Source organism: Dromiciops gliroides, chromosome 1, assembly GCF_019393635.1.
Source record: "Dromiciops gliroides isolate mDroGli1 chromosome 1, mDroGli1.pri, whole genome shotgun sequence".
NCBI classification, from domain to species: domain Eukaryota; kingdom Metazoa; phylum Chordata; class Mammalia; order Microbiotheria; family Microbiotheriidae; genus Dromiciops; species Dromiciops gliroides.
The window spans coordinates 649,551,639-649,568,238 of NC_057861.1; the positions used below are offsets into that span (position 1 = coordinate 649,551,639).

The 16,600-nt window shown below is 34.9% G+C and overlaps 1 protein-coding gene across 1 annotated transcript in view; it reads left to right on the top strand.

Moving 5' to 3' along the window:
* Window positions 1-5,346: 5,346 nt before the first annotated feature.
* The window catches only part of LURAP1L (leucine rich adaptor protein 1 like), a 102,767-nt gene continuing 91,513 nt past the window's right edge, over window positions 5,347-16,600 (top strand). The window contains 1 exon segment of the mRNA XM_044000497.1: window positions 5,347-5,515. Coding sequence (XP_043856432.1) covers window positions 5,347-5,515 — 169 coding nt within the window.

The window sequence follows — 16,600 nt, forward strand, 5'->3', positions numbered from 1 at the left end:
ATTTTTAAATGGATAAAAAGCCCACCTTGGAATCAGGAAGACCTGAGTTCAAGGCCCACTTAAACTAACATGCACTGGATGTATATCTGTAGGCAAATTATTTAACCTCTCAATACCCCTGATCATTATCTAAGAACATAGTAGAAAAACAGTTGGAGATCTCTTCTGGTCTGTTTAATTTTTGCCTTTTGTATTATCAAGATCCAGCACAAAATAGGAAGGACTTTATACATGTTAATTGCATTTTGATGTATTATGTTATGTTGTATTATTTTGCACTTTGGAATATGAAATTTTCATTAAGATAAAGAAGGCAAAAGGCCAAAATGTGAATATTCCCTCCGTTCTCCAGATATGTTGAATAAATGGGTTTGTTTGTCATTTTTAAGAAATCCTTTAATGAGATTAGCATTTGAGATGTCTGAATGGATAATTCATGCACTTTAGGAAGTGAAAAAAATATGTTTCCATTGCTTCCTAAAGACAATGACTGGGAAACAACTTGTCAATGGCCACATAGCAGGTGTCAGAGGTTTGACTTAAACACAAATCTCCTTTAAAAAATCAGACACTATCTACTACATTATTCAGCCTCTAATGTATCCAACATTTGAATAGGTAATCTTCCTCAATAAAATGTCACAGGGGGATAGTGAGAAATCAAGTCCAAAACTGTTAAAGATCTAAACAAAAACAAACAGACAACAACAACAACAAAACCTGGTTGTCTGAACCCTTCAGGTAAAAGAAAAAAGATTTAGAATCTGCTAATTAAAGACAAATAAATCGCTATTTCAATCTCTTCAGGAACTACTTAAAATTAAATTTTGAAAGAAAGAATTGAGGTTTAAAGAAAACAAGGTCAGAATCAAGAAATTCCTCATTTTTAGTACATTGACTTATTGAATGTGATTTATTTTAAAAATTTATTCAATCTTTTTTTTTTCCAATTACATATAAAGATATTGAGTTCCAAATTTTTCTCCCACTCTCCCTTCCCTCCCCCTTCCTGAGGCCAGCAAACAATCTGATATAGATTATACATTAAACTCATGTTAAACATATTTCCACATGAATCATTCTGTAAAAGAAGGGTCAGAACAAAAAGAAAAAAAAAACACCAGAAAGTTTAAACAAGAACAACAACAAAAAAAGCAACAACAGAAGTGAAAATAGTATGCTTCATGCTGCATATTGAATATGATTTAATTTAAAAAAAAACACACGTAACACATTACAGAGAGTCAAGGATTCATTTCCTCATTCCATTCAGATAATGCAGCTGAATCAGATGATTCAGCTTAACCTACCAGCTTAAGCTCTTTATATAACTGAGCCAACCAAAAACTAATTCCATTTTTGTACTTTTAGTGGACTGTTTCCCAATGGCTTCCCATTGTGAGTTCTTGCAGTCTGTTAATGATTTCATTCAAAACACAGTTAGAGACATAAAGACCCTTACATAAAAATAGTCACTCTCACAAATCTAAGTAAAGGCAGGCAGTGTTCATAGAACCCTTATTCTCAGGTTTAATTTAATTTAATTTTAATTTTAACCTTATTTAAAGACCATTTTGGCCTTTAAAAAAAGATGAACACCCCCATTTGCTGATTGTTCAAACATTTTCAAAAACCCACCAATTCAAATCTCATATTCACTAAAATTTAAAAGCTACAAGAAGCTGAAGGTATCAACTTGGCTAGAGGAAACACTGCAGTCTTATATACACAATCTAGGAGGCCTGGCATCCAGTCTCAGCTCTGCTGCTTCATGCCTATGTGACCTTCGGCCAGTTATATAATCTTTCTGAGCCTCTGTTTTCTTATCTATGAAATGGGATTGAGAATAGTCTAAAAGAGACCTTCCAGATTGCATAATGCCATCTAGGATTTAAATTGTGACTCTCTTCAGGATCAGTATTTGGCAAAATTGTAAAGCAATGTCTGTCTTTAGCACCATCTGCTGTCAGCCCCTTTGTCATCACCCAATTTTTCTCTCCTAAAACCTAAACATATATCCCGTGTCTCATTCTTGCTCCCAGCTGGATGCTAATTTGTCATTAAAGCCTTGTTAATAATAACTAAGCTATAATCTCCAGCTGTTAGTTTATAATAGCTAAAATGGAATCTCTTCCAGAATTATTTTCATTTTAGAAAGAGATGCAAAAGGTGGAGAAATCTTCAAGACTCCCTGCCTAGCCAAAATGAAGCAATCACAGTGAAAAGAAAGGTGGTAGAGACCATTTTCTAATGATGGCCCAGGCTGGTACCCCTCATTTCATGTTACCATATGCAAGAAATATACTCCTTCTAATTCATGAGGCCAGCCTTCAAACCCATTTTAAATGAATGTAGGGATTAGATGCTATAACCATTGTTTAGCTGACCTGAATAAAAGGAAATTATGAGGATTACATTATTCAAACTAGGAGGAATTTGTAAAATTCTCAAAGTCCAGCTAGTTCAACCCAGACCCAAACTCTATTATTCAAAAAATAATGACAATAATATTGAGGATGTCTAGGAGTATCTTTTCGCAATATTTATCCTCATGTTTTCTGTTTCCTTTAGGGTAATACTTACAGGGGGCAGCTAGGTGGCACAGTGGATAAAATACCAGCCCTGGATACAGGAGGACCTGAGTTCAAATTTGAACTCAGACACTTGACACTTACTAGCTGTGTGAACCTGGGCAAGTCACTTAACCCTCATTGCCCCACGAAAAAGGCGGGGAGGGGTAACACTTAGAAAATGAAGATCCCATGTCTATCTATTTAGAATAAAATAAATTGAACAGAGCAGTGAGGTGCACAGGCCTGGAGTCAGGAAGACTTATCTTCCTCAGTTCAAATCTGACCTCAGAAACTTACTAGCAGTGTGACCCTGGCCAAGTCATTCCACCCTGTTTGGCCAGTTTCCTCATCTGTAAGATCAGCCAGAGAAGGAAATGGCAAACCACTACAGTATCTTTGCCAAGAAAACCCCCAAATGGGTCATGAAGCATTAGACTTCACTGAACAACAAAACAAAATTTAATGAAGTTAAGTCAGACTTTTTTTCATGTTACTGTCAATAAAAATATAGCCCTTTGTGTTGCTTACATACATGTGACACAAGAGTTTCAGGAATGTCAAGTATGTTTTATAGTGCCAACTAGTAGTAAAACCCTTCAATCTGCTTAGAAAGCCACAAAGTTCCTTCTATCTGGCCAAATTTAGTCATAGGGAAGTGAATACATTTTGAAATGAAATGGGTATTCAATGTGAATCAGCCCAATAAATAGAATTGAGTCAATCCTCCTGCTTGGTTGAGGAAGTGACTTGGCCCCATCTCTTACAGCTATTATTGTGATATATATACATGGCCAAATATATCATTCTCCATTAGTGAGCTAATGCCTAAAGCAATCTATACCCTTTAAGAATCTTAACCATTTGGTATCTTGTGCATCTGCTGCTCATTTCAGATTTCTCTAATGCAGTATTTTCAGAACTTGCATAAGATAAACATCTAATATTCTGATTTGGTAGGGATCTCAAAGTCCAGCTAGTTCAACTCAGACCCAAACTGAAATTCCTTTGAAAATATCCACAGTATAGGGAAGACATTGATAAACTGAAGAAAACACACAGGAGGACCACCAGATTGGTAACGAATCTCTATTTCATAACATATGAAGTGAGGAAACTGAGGAAATTTACCCTAAAGAAGAGAAAATTCATGAAGGACTTAAAAACTATCTTTGAGCATTGGATTCATTGTCATTTATCAGAAGATTTAGATTTCTTCTGTTTGATCCTAGATGATAGAACTTAGAACAACTGATGGAAGTTTTAAAGAGTAAAATTAGGTCTGAAGCCAGTAAAAAACAAACAAACAAAAAACATTCCTTAACAAGTTGAGCTATCCAAAGATGAAGTGTATTGCTTTGGAAAGTAGGGGCCAGCTCCTCATTGTAGGTCTTCAAACAAAGGTCACTTGTTGGGCACACTTTAATGGGTACTCTCCTATTTCTATTCCCATAAGTGTACACACATATCAAATCAATTATATTAAAAACAGAAATTATGTTATCAGATGGGGGAAAGCCTTCCTCAAAACATTGCATTTATTTCTATTTACAAATGGTTAACCAAAGTATCTATGTAAAGCCAAGATAAACTATTACTTATAACAGAAATAATGGAAATTTTCCCATACAATCAGTGATAAAGCAAGATAAATACTATCCCCACTATCATTTAATAAAATGCTAGAAATACTAACTATAACAATAAGGCAATAAGAAATTGAGGAGATAAACATAAACCAAGAGAAATCAAAATAATCTACCTTTGCTGAAAACATGATAATTTATTTAACTCCAGAGTAACAGAAAAGATTTAAGATGATTAGCATTTTCTATAAAGTAACCAGGTATAAAATATGTCCACAAAATAATCCGTTTTCTGAATTTTAATAACAAAAACCAAGGGAAAGCTATGAAAACAAAACACTGAAGATTATAACAAAAAGCATTCAACAAAGCCATTGAAATAGTTCAAGTGAAACACAATGAGGACCTGAACTCTATAAATAGTGAAAAGACAACTTCTTTTTTTCTCCTGTCTAGCTGATTTCTTTATTTTTTAATTTGATTTGATTTTTAAAATTTTTTTACAATTACATGTAAAGACATTTTTTGAGTTCCAAAATTTTCTCCCACCCTCTCTTCCCTCTCCACTCCTGAAACCAGCAAGCAATCTATGTTATACATTACAATCATGTTAAACATATTTCTACATTACTCATGTTGCAAGAGAAGAATCAGAAAGTATAAACAAAAATAACAAAAAAGCAACAACAAAAGTGGAAACAGCATGCTTCAATCTGTATTCAGAAAAATTAAGTTTTCCTCTATATCCTCAAAGACCCATTAATTTGAGCCAGATCAATTAGTCTCTTTTTCAACTTTTAAAAAAATAAAATTTAGGGACCTCTTTCTGATGGACAAAATTCCCATTTTCCTCCTCTTTTTTTCTTTGAAGGGAAGAGGGTTCAGATTCAGATTTTAGATTAGTTGATTCAAAAATGCCATGGTGGGGCAGGGGGAGGGGGAGGGAAGTTCCACTAAAAACCTAAGTTTGGGGCTGACAGAATCAAGAATAAACTCCAAAGGAGATCCCACTGTGGCCATCAGTGTTGTGAGTCAGACTTAAATTCTGCTTTCCAAGTACTTGCAATCATGTAGTACATGATTTGAAAACAGAGCCTAGCAGCAGTCTTTTGGGGACCTGTTAGAGTGGCCATGTATAGTCCATAAAAAAAAAAACTGCAGCCATCCCCTTTTTGTGGGGATCTGTCAGAATGGACCCAAGTTACCAAGTCATCCATGGACATAACCAGATCCCCGATCAAAGAGGAACTCAAGCAAAAAAGGATATGAGTTCTGAATTTGAGATACCCTTACAGAATTTGAGTCCAGACTGGAACACAAAACATTCTAGATGTTGCCAAGCATCCGGAGGTCAAAAAGGTTGGCTTTCTGGACACAGAGTCTTCATATCCCAGACGAGCCCTCATATGTGAACCTGAAAATTAATGAAACAATCAATATAGGAGAAATAAGGTCTTTAATCAGAGCAGAGGAGCTATAACTTGGACTCAAGGTGCAGAAAGAGACATACACTTTTGGACATGGTAACTGTGTGAATTTGTTTTCCTTGTCTGTGCTTATTTATAAGTTACAAGCTTTGTTTTCTCTGTTTTTAATTGGGGCAGTGTGTGGGAAAATGGGGTCAGCAATATTGCTGCTAAAAACAAAAACAAAGAAAAAGATTTATTGAAATATTTTTAAATGCACAGAAGGAAGTTCAAAAGCAAGAACAGACAAACAAGAAAGTTTTGAAAGCAACATTTATATATACATACATATTTAAAGCAAAGGGTAAGAAATGAAGATTCACAATTTTGTATATAATCATCTTGTTTTGTTCTACTGTGTATGTGGATATATTATTTAGATCGAAAAAATCAATTGTGACATGAAGTTCTTGGATGAGAAGGAAAATGGAGAGTGGTTTAGGGGGCTTGAGGAGAAAATAAAAGAACTGATTTCTGTGAAATCAAAACAGTACACAAGATTTTCACATTGATATGAGACAGTTTGCTGGAGTAGAGCCTTCAAGACTGTATTTTATTCTATAAAATGTTTTTTTTTCAACAGCAAACAATAAAAACACAAGGAATTTTTAATCTACTCCCTATCAGCCAATTTGTAACTGTGAAAATATGATGCAGTGTGGAAAATCATCTGAGAAGGCTTGCCTGCTTCCTTTTCATGTTTTCATCAAGGACACCCATGATACTTGAATAGACCTTTCTCATAAAGACTTTATAAAGATCAGAAAGCAAACACATGACTCAGTGGCTATTAATATATTGGCAACATTTTTTTAAGGTAGGGGAGTAATAATATCCTCTGAGATTCTTTTAATTCTTTAGTAATCTTTCCATTTTTAAATAGGTTCTTAAACTTGATTCGAGTTCCCTTAAAATAATGTGGCCATTGGCACAGATTTGTGCTGCATATATTTGATCAGGTCCAATAGCATTTCTCAGCATCATCTTCTTAAGTTCTCTTTCTATCTCTGTGTATAATATATCAGGTCACTGATGAATTAGTCTACTGCAAATGTGGTAGTTCCATTGTTATTGAAAATGAATATAGGTTGCTGTAGAAACACAAGAAAAATTGCTCCAGTACTTGTTTATCTCCTTGCAGTTTAACCTGTAAATCTCTCCATATAATATAATTAGTTGGAACTCATGCCAAGCTTTCTACAGGCTCATTCTAACTGCTAGGAATCTCCTGTCATCCTCCTACATGTTATTTTGCAAATGACTTTCTACTCTAAGTTGTATTGATGTTGGCTGTCACATGTCTTCATTTGGCAAGAAGATCAAGCATTTTCTGACTGAAGTGTCTTCTAAACTTTTTTTGAATTTCTCATCCTGGAAATTGTTTTGCCTTCATCAAACGTCTCTAAGGGGTGGAGTACATAAAAGTCAAAATCTTTCCTTTTATTCATTTGTTTTCATCTTTCGGGGTCCACAGCTTATTTAAATAACTCTGGTTGGAACTTTTGTGATTTCATGCCTTGTCTTCTCATCAATTTCTTAAAATGTGGTATTAACTTTCACTTTTACTCTAATCATTCTGTTATCTGACTATATGCATAGATAACTGATTCTGAAATAACTTTCAAATCCACAAGCATTTTTAAAAATTATGCCTTGAGTTAGAAATTTTCTTTTTGTGATATCACTTGGTACTTCCCACATCTAGGACCTTCCTAGTCTCTTCTTTTTGAAGAAAGTATTCATGATATATAGACAGATTCCTGAGTAACCTATAAGGTGTTTGGTTTTTGTTTAGTTTTTTTGAGAGGCACTTTAATTTCTTTAACCTTAATTAGATTTTCCTCTAAGCTTTCCCTTCTGCTCACCTTCATATTAAAGTCACTGATGTTCAAGTTATAACTCAACTTCATCCAGAGCTCCAGAGGACCTTCCAAGACAAAGGGGAAAGGGTTGAGGTGTAGGATCCAGATGAGATACTATATCTACACAAATAAGTAGGATACATGGGAAATTGAGCCAGGAAATAGTACACTTAACTGAATGAGTGTAGGAAGGTTTCACAAAAATCATTATAATTTTGAACCATCGAAGTGTATAATGATTCTGAGGGGTAGAGAAGGGGAGGGAATGCAATGGGGAACGAATTGAATGCATGCACTGAGACAGCTCTATAGAAATACTAATTCAATGGGAAGCCATTGAAATTTGGGGGTGAATGGATTGGTTGTATCAGTCTGCCAATTGTGTGGAGGGTAAATTGGAGAGGAGAGGGAGTATACTGAATCAGGGAGCCCAACTGGGAGCCTAAGCAAGAAGTGATGTGGACCCAAACTAGGATTGTGGCAATGTGATTGGAAATAAAGGGATGGATATGAAAGAGGTTACTAAGTTAGACTAAATCAGATATGTTAAGATATACTAAAGCTCTGTACCTGACTTCCAGAATTTTCAGTACTCTTCTGCATATCTGGGTTTAGGGACACTGTGACATTATCATTCCCATGCTATCACCCTCCCTCCCATCTGACTACCTAACTAAATTTACTAGCATTTTTTAAACTTTCTCCCTTCTGAGCCCTTGCCTAATGACATCACTATTCTAAAGAGGAACATATAGCATCCTTGGAAATGTAGTCTAGGAATCTCTCTCCCAATGATGAATGTTCACTAGCCCCCTCCCCCCATGGGAAATGAAGTCCAGAGGATATTGTTCCTTGTTGCTTCTCAGCCATGTTTACTGTAGTGATGTTTGCGCATAAGCTACAATTATCTTTATAGCATTCTTTTTGTTTATACTCACCATAAATAGTGCAAGGAAATATGAACAAGTAATCTTTGAAGTGATGTTTCTTGTTTCCCATGGCTGTGTGATGAAATTAACCCTTTCAACACTCTCATCTACCTTGCTAGGGAGAATCGGGATGCCATCCTTTCCTTTGCATGTAACTTCTCTGTCCTCCTGTTTTAATTTTTGTTACCAGTGAGACCAAGTCTGTGATTTCTCTAGTGTAGGAGAGAAACTGTTTCTAGCTGAGGAAATTTCCTCTACCAATGCAGTTTGGTACCTTCTATGCAATTTACAATCTTGGAGAATTGCTTTGTAACACTAAGATACTATGATATACCCAAGGTTACAAAGCCAGTGTGTATTAGAAGTGGAATTTTAATGTTGATTCTCCTGATTGTTAGGCCAGTTGTCTATTCACTATGCTGACTCCTTCAATATATGGTGAGGTTCTTGATAGGGATGGTTTATCTCTTCCAGAAATATATCTGTTCTTTGTCTACTTCTCAATGATCTTATAGTCACTGAACCATCAGCTAAAACTCATGTTTTCAAGTGTCTAAAACCTGTGATTCTTTGCAGCCTCTGCTTTTTTTTTTTATCATTCTGTCACCATCACTATGGAAGCAGAAATGGGCCACAGAAGACTGAGGACAACTTTCTCATTTTATTTTTCTGCTTCATAAGTCACTGTGGCCAAAACAATATATCACCTAGTAGTCAAACTTCAATCTTTTTACACAAAATCTATCACTAAAACTGCTTGAAGTAGTTTCAATTTGTACTGCACAAGAAATGCCTTTGAGAACATGGGATCACCTCCTTGTTATGATGAGGAATTAAAGTGGAACTTTGGAAGAGATATTTTTCTCTGCTTCCCACACATCAAAACAACCCAATGATATAGCCAGGCTACAAAGCAATGAAGAAAGAGCAGTTTTACTTCCCTCAATATGAGAGTAGCCTTTTCCCTCTGTAGTGTTGCCAGGGGGGAAAATACTTTCACAGCTGTAATCTCAGTTAAGGCCTCTTTCCAAGCTGTGTCACTCATGTCAGACTGGTTAACAAACATCCTGGGCCTTGGGTATGAATGAAGAAAGTACAGCTATATTCAATACACTACCATAAGTGGGTCCAGAGGAAGAACAAAGCTGATAACATCAATGAGGGATACCAGATATTTAAATGTGTCCTCCAGATATCCTTAAGTGGCCCAGACCACTGTGAGTATTTAAAAATATAATAAATAAGCAACTCATCTCTTCCTCCTCTCTTCTCTATTGATATAAAAAGAATCCCAGCTTCCAGTGAATTGCTCTGAAGATAGAACTATATTACTTCCCATTAGACTTGAACCTGACAGATAGACTCCCTCTTCATTTTCTCTTTGAGGTTTTTATGACCTTGCTTAGAATTAACTTCCACATGAAGTTGCAGCAGACTATATAGCAACCCTTAAAATTCAGATTCATCATGAAGCCTGATTGGCATCAGAATAAACCCAGATGAAATCTCTGCTGGTTGAGGGAAAGCATTATTATAAGTTAGGTATTAAGTGCCCTGGTTCTGGCTCATGGGAACCGGTTGTATGATTGTTACAGGGAGCTATGAGAAAAACATTAGGGAAAAGAAATGTTTTCATGATGACACACGCTTTTGTATGAGTTTTTACAATTCTCAGTGTGCTCACTTGTGGTGTGAGGTACTGCCCTTTGCCTAGCAACTGTGTATCTTGTGTGGTCCGTTTCATGTTCATAGGCAGCTGGTCAAATATTTCCATAACTACCAGTAAAAAGCGCACACTTGATACAGTGTAAAGATACCCTGGGATAAACAAATCCTGTAAACAAATCTCAAACAAATCTTCTGCTGATATATGTGTACACATGTGTATGCACAGGTGAATGACTTTCTTAAGCTTTTTGTATTGTAATCTTTAAAACCTATTATAATATAATATGTATTGGACACAGATACAATTATATGATGACATAATACTTCATTTTATCATAAAAAGCTTAATTCAGAATGTACTATTTTTTGATACAAAAAGTAAGGTACTCCAAATGGTCTAATAATATATTATTTGTATAACTATTCAAAGAGAGAAATTAGGAAACAAAACCGATACACTCATGGAGAATCTAGTAACTCTAAAGTTCTAAAAATTCTCAGACAATTTGGAACTATGCCCAAAGGGCTATAGAATTGCCCATACCCTTTGATCTAGCAATACCACTGCTAGGTTTATATCCCAAAGACATCACAAAGAAAGAGAAAAAGACCTATTTGTACAAAAATATTTATAGCAGCTCTTTTGTGGTGGCTAATAATTGGAAATCAAGGGAATGCCCATCAATTGGGGAATGGCTAAATAAGCTGCAGTATAAGATTGTGATGGAATATTATTGTGCTATAAGAAATGACAAGCAGAATGATTTCAGAAAGGCCTGGAAAGACTTGTATAAACTGAAGTGAGCAGAAGCAGGAGAACATTGTACATAGTGACAGCAATATTGTTTGATGAAGAATTGTGAATGACAACTATTCTCAGCAATACAATGATCCAAGACAATCCCAAAGGACTAATGATGAAGCATACTATCCACCTTTAAAGAAAGAACTGATATTGATGGAACACAGACTGAAGCATACTATTTTTCACTTTCTTTCATTTTTTCTTTTATTCAAGTTTTCTTATACAAAATGACTAATATGGTAATGTTCTACACAATTGCACATGTATAATCTACATGTGATTGCTTATTGCCTCAGGGAGGGGGAGGGGAGGGAGGGAAGAACAAATAAAATTTGGAACTCAAAACTTGAAATAAAAATGTTTATTATTTTTAAAAAATGCTCAGAATGAATTGACATAATTCAATAAATTTTGATGCTCTATGGTGCTGGAGATAATGGCATTCATCGAACTTATCAGAAAAAAACTTTCAGCCTTTGTACTGCTGGCCATGGGAGAGCCAGTGTAGTATAGGGGAAATAGAATTGAGAGCACATCTCAGGGATGTTTCTTATTGCTTCTGTGACTTTGAGCGAAAATAACAGCTAGCTACTTTGGGCTTCAGCTTCTTCATCTGCAAATAGCAATGATGATGATTTTACTACCTTTAGTTCTTTCTTTAGGTTACTTTTTAGGTTACTGACATCAGTGTGTAGTGATGGAAATAGGGAAGAAAATGCTTACATCGAAATTCATGATTCACTTACCCACCTGATTTGAGTACTGTTTTAATGGTGAATGAATGTGACTCCAGGGATTTGGCTCACTATTAATTATATGGGTGAATATTATTCCACTATTATCTAGTGGTAGATATTCTGAAGGAAAATGGCTATTTTCTACCATACCTTGCTGCCCTTGAACTGTGCTATTAAAAATTCCAAACAATTTATTGCTGATTTTCTGTACTCAATTATATATATATGCCTGCATGGAATATTTATTAGAAGAGCAATTATGTCAGTATCACTCAAGCTTGTTTCATCTTGCTACCAGTATTTGATCATGTTGGAAAACAACAATAAAAGCCAATATGATCTTGAGCTGCATCAGAATTTCCAGGTGTAGAGACGCAGTAGCCTGACTGTACTCTGCCTTATTAGATCTCATCTCAAATATTATATCCAGTTCTAGGCTTCAGGAATTAGGGAAAATAGTGATAAGCCAGAGAATATCCAAAGGATAGCAATCCAAAGAGTTACCTGCCCTAAATCTATTATATGAGAGGACTGAGTAAAGGAAGCAAGTATGTTTACTGTGGAGAAGAGTTAAAAAAGGGTATGGTACCAGGGCAGCTAGGTGGCGCAGTGGATAGAGCACCGGCCCTGGAGTCAGGAGTACCTGAGTTCAAATCCGGCCTCAGACACTTAACACTTACTAGCTGTGTGACCCTGGGCAAGTCACTTAACCCCAATTGCCTCACCAAAAAAAAAAAAAAAAAAAAGGGTATGGTACTTTTTTTGCAAGTATTTGAGAGGATATCATATGAAGGAGATATTAGACTTGTCCTTTTTGGCCATAGCGGTCAGAACTAGAAATGATTAGGTGAAAGTTTCAAAGAAGACAATTTGGAGATGATGTCAGGAAAAAATATAAAACAAGTATGTTGAGCTAAATGATTTCTCTGGTCCTCTGGAGTTCTAAAAGTTTATAATTTTGTGACACTGGTTATCCTTCTCATATTGTCATGAAAGTAAGTCCTTTGAAGGAAGTGGAGTAATGTAGTATTGAAAGAGGCAGAAAAATAATTAAATCAATGGATAAAAGCTGTACAACATTGCCTTTTTCATCCATGAACAGCTTAATGACTTAAAGGAATAGGGAGAATATCTTTGACTTTATTATTAAAAAAAACTGTTAAAATATTGGGATTCAAGCAGTTTGAGCCAGAAAATGAATTATGGAATAAATATAAAGATTTAAATTATCTTATAAAGGATGTAAGGTAATGTTGCATTTGTTTGTGAATAGTTCACTAGGTTTAAAGACATCTTGGTAGCAGCTGGATGGCAAGGTGACTAGACATTGGATCTAGAGCTGGGAATACCTGAGCAGAAATTTGTCCTCAAAAAGTTAACATCTCTGTGAACCATAAGCAAGTCATTTGCCTTCTATTTGACTCTGTTTCCTCATTTGTAAAACTGAAGTAATAATACCCCCTACCTCCCATGCTTGTTTTAAGGACAAAATAAAATAATATTTGTAAGTTTTAGCAATTATTATTTAAAGGGACTGAGAGATAATTTCCAATTATTAAAAGCTGATGATATGTGTCTGTGAAGAAAAACAATTTGAAGGACACCAAGTGAGACTGAAGACTATTGTTAGAACTTAGAGCATCAGGGCATTGTGGTCTCTTAGCTCATTTGTATATAACTGTTCTAAAACTAATGACATGAAAAATCCTATAAATCTTTAGAGACTGAAGGATGATTAAATAAGGACTGCTGATTTCATTTGAGTTAAAGTGGTAAGGAGAGTAATATTCCCCCTCAAAAACATTAGCTCTAGGACCCTGTGATATTTTGAGAATAAGCATACAGTGGTAGCCCTTCTTTGGTAACTTAGATCTGCCTGTTTGAGAGCAGATTGAAATAAGTCAGCCAACTGCCTACTCTGCAAAAATCTATTGCTTTTCTTCCTATACCCTATATTTCCCCATAACACCTGTTGGTTTTTTGGTGTTGTGTTTTTTGTTTGTTTTTTGGTAAGGCAATTGGGGTTAAGTGACTTGCCCAGAGTCACACAGCTAGTAAGTGTTAAGTGAAAAAGACTTGTATGAACTGATTTACAATGAAGTGAGCAGAACCAGGAGAATGTTGTGCACAGTGACAACAATATTGTTTGATGAAAAACTGTGAATGACTTAACTATTCTTCGCAATACAATGATTCAAAACAATCCCAGTGGACTAATGGTGAAGCATCCTATCCACCTCCAAAGAAAGAACTGATATTGAGGGAACACAGACTGAAGCATACTATTTTTCACTTTCTTTCTTTTCTTTTTTTGTGAAGCAATTGGGGTTAAGTGACTTGCCCAGGGTCACACAGCTAGTAAATGTTAAGTGGCTGAGGTCGGATTTGAACTCAAGTCCCCCTGACTCCAGGGCACTGCACCACCTAGCTGCCCCTGGGCATTCACAGTTTGTCATTTCTTAAAGCATAATAATATTCCATTACAATCATACCACAGCTTGTTTAGCCATTAGCCAATTAAAGTACATTCTTTTGATTTCCAATTCTTAGCCACCACAAAAAGTTGTTACAAATATTTTTGCTCCACAAAATGACCAATTATCAATACTGATATTTCTAGAGCCACATTAATCAGAAGTGATATTTTATATGGTGTTTTAAAGTTTACAACATTTTTACATACATTATGTCATTTAATCCTCATGACAACTTTGTAAAATTTCTCTATTCATTTGACAAAGTATCATGCTCCTAAGATGAGGGAAACTAATAGTCGAAGGAAGATACTTGCCCATGGTCACATACCTAATAAGAGTAAGAGGCAGAATTTGAACTCCGGCAGGTCTTCAAAGTTCCAAAAGGAAAAAATACTTTAAAAAAACCTTTCTTTAAAAAAGCAATTGAATAACCCATAAATGAGCCCCATTAAGGGGGAAAAACCCTCAGGACCAGATGAATTTACAAGCTAATTCTACCAAACCTTTAAAGAACAATTAATTCTGATACTATATAAAGTGCTTAAAAAATTGGTAAAGGAGGAATTCTACCAAATTTCTTCTATGACGCAAATATGTTTTGAGACCTAAATGAGATAAAACAAAAAGAGAAAAAGAAAGCTATAGGCTGATTTCCCTAATGAATATTGATACAAAACTTTTAAATGAACTACCAACAAGGAAATTATATAGCAATATATCACAAAAATGATACACTATGACCAAGTGGGATTTATACCAAAAATGCAGGACTGGTTCAATATTAGGAAAATTATCACCATAATTGGCCAAATCAATAACAAAAGCAAATAAAATCTTTTGATTATCTCAATAGATACAGAAAAAGGTTTTGACGAAATAGAACACATTCCTGTTTTTAAAAAAAACACTACAATGCATAGGATTAAATGGAGTTTTCCTTGAAATTATAAAAAGTATCTATCTAAAACAAAGAGAAAGAATTATTTGTAATGGGGATAAACTAGAAGCCTTTGCAAAAAGAACAGGAATGAAGCAAGGTTGGCCATTATCACCACTACAATTCACTCATATTACAAATGCAATTTAAAGCAACAAGACAAAAAAAATTGAAAGAATAAGAATAGGCAATGAAGAAATGAAACTATTACTCTTTGCAGATGATATGATGACATATTTAGAGAATCCTAGAGAATCAATTAAAAACTAATTTAAATAATTTTAGAAATGCTGCAGGATATTAAATAAATCCACATAAATAATTAGCATTCACATACATTGCCCACAAAGTCCAGGAAAAAGAGGCAGAGAAATCCATTTAAAATAATTGTAGACAATATAAAATACTTAGAAGTGTACCTGCCAAGACAAACTCCGCAAGTATATGAACACAATTACAAAATGCTTTTCACAAATATAAAGATTGATCTAAACAACTGAAGAAATATTAATTATTCATGGTTAAGTCAAGCTAATATAATAAAAATAATAATTCCACTAAGTTAATTTATTTATTCAGTGCCATATCAATCAAACTACCAAAGAATGATTTTATAGGGCTAACAAATAATAATAACAAAAGTCACCTGGAAGAACAAAAGGTCAAGAATATCAAAGGAATCAATGGAAAAATGTGAAGGAAGGTGGCCTAGCAGTAACAGATTTCAAACTATATTACAAGCAGTAATCATAAAAACAATCTGTTACTAAGTAAGAAGTGAAGTGTTAGATCCATGGAATAAATTAGGTACACAATTCACAGTAGTAAATGAACATAGTAATCAAATTTTTGAAGACTCAAATACCCAAGCTTTGAAGAAAAGGACTCACTGTTTGAAAAAAAAAAATTCTGGGAAAACTTGAAAGCAGTTTGGGAAAAACTAGGAAAGACCAACATCTCATATGGTATATGAAGATAACATTAAAATGTATACATGGGGGCAGCTAGGTGGCACAGTGGATAGAGCACTCGCCCTGAATCCAGGAGGACTTGAGTTCAAGCCTGGCCTCAGACACTTGACACTTACTAGCTGTGTGACCCTGGGCAAGTCACTTAACCCCAATTGCCTCACAAAAAAACCAAAAACAAAGGAAATGTATACATCATTTAGACATAAAGGGTGATATCATAAGCAAGTTAGGGGAGCATGGAAAATGTTACCTGTCATATTTATGGACAAGGGAATGATTTATAAACAAAGAAAAGATAGAGAGGGTCACAGTAAGTAAAATAGATAATTTGATTACATTAAAGTAAAAAAGTTTTGTACAAGCAAAATTAATATTGCCAAAGTTTAAAAAAAAAACAGGAAACTGGAGTGGGAGAAGACTTTACAGTATATTTTTCTGATAAAGAGCCCCATTTTTCAAATAAATAGGAAACTGAGACAAATTTATAAAACTATGAACCCATTCCCTAATTAATAAATGACCAAAGGATATAAATAGACAGTTTTCAGATGAAGAAATTAAAGCTATGTATAGTCATAGGAAAAAATGCTTT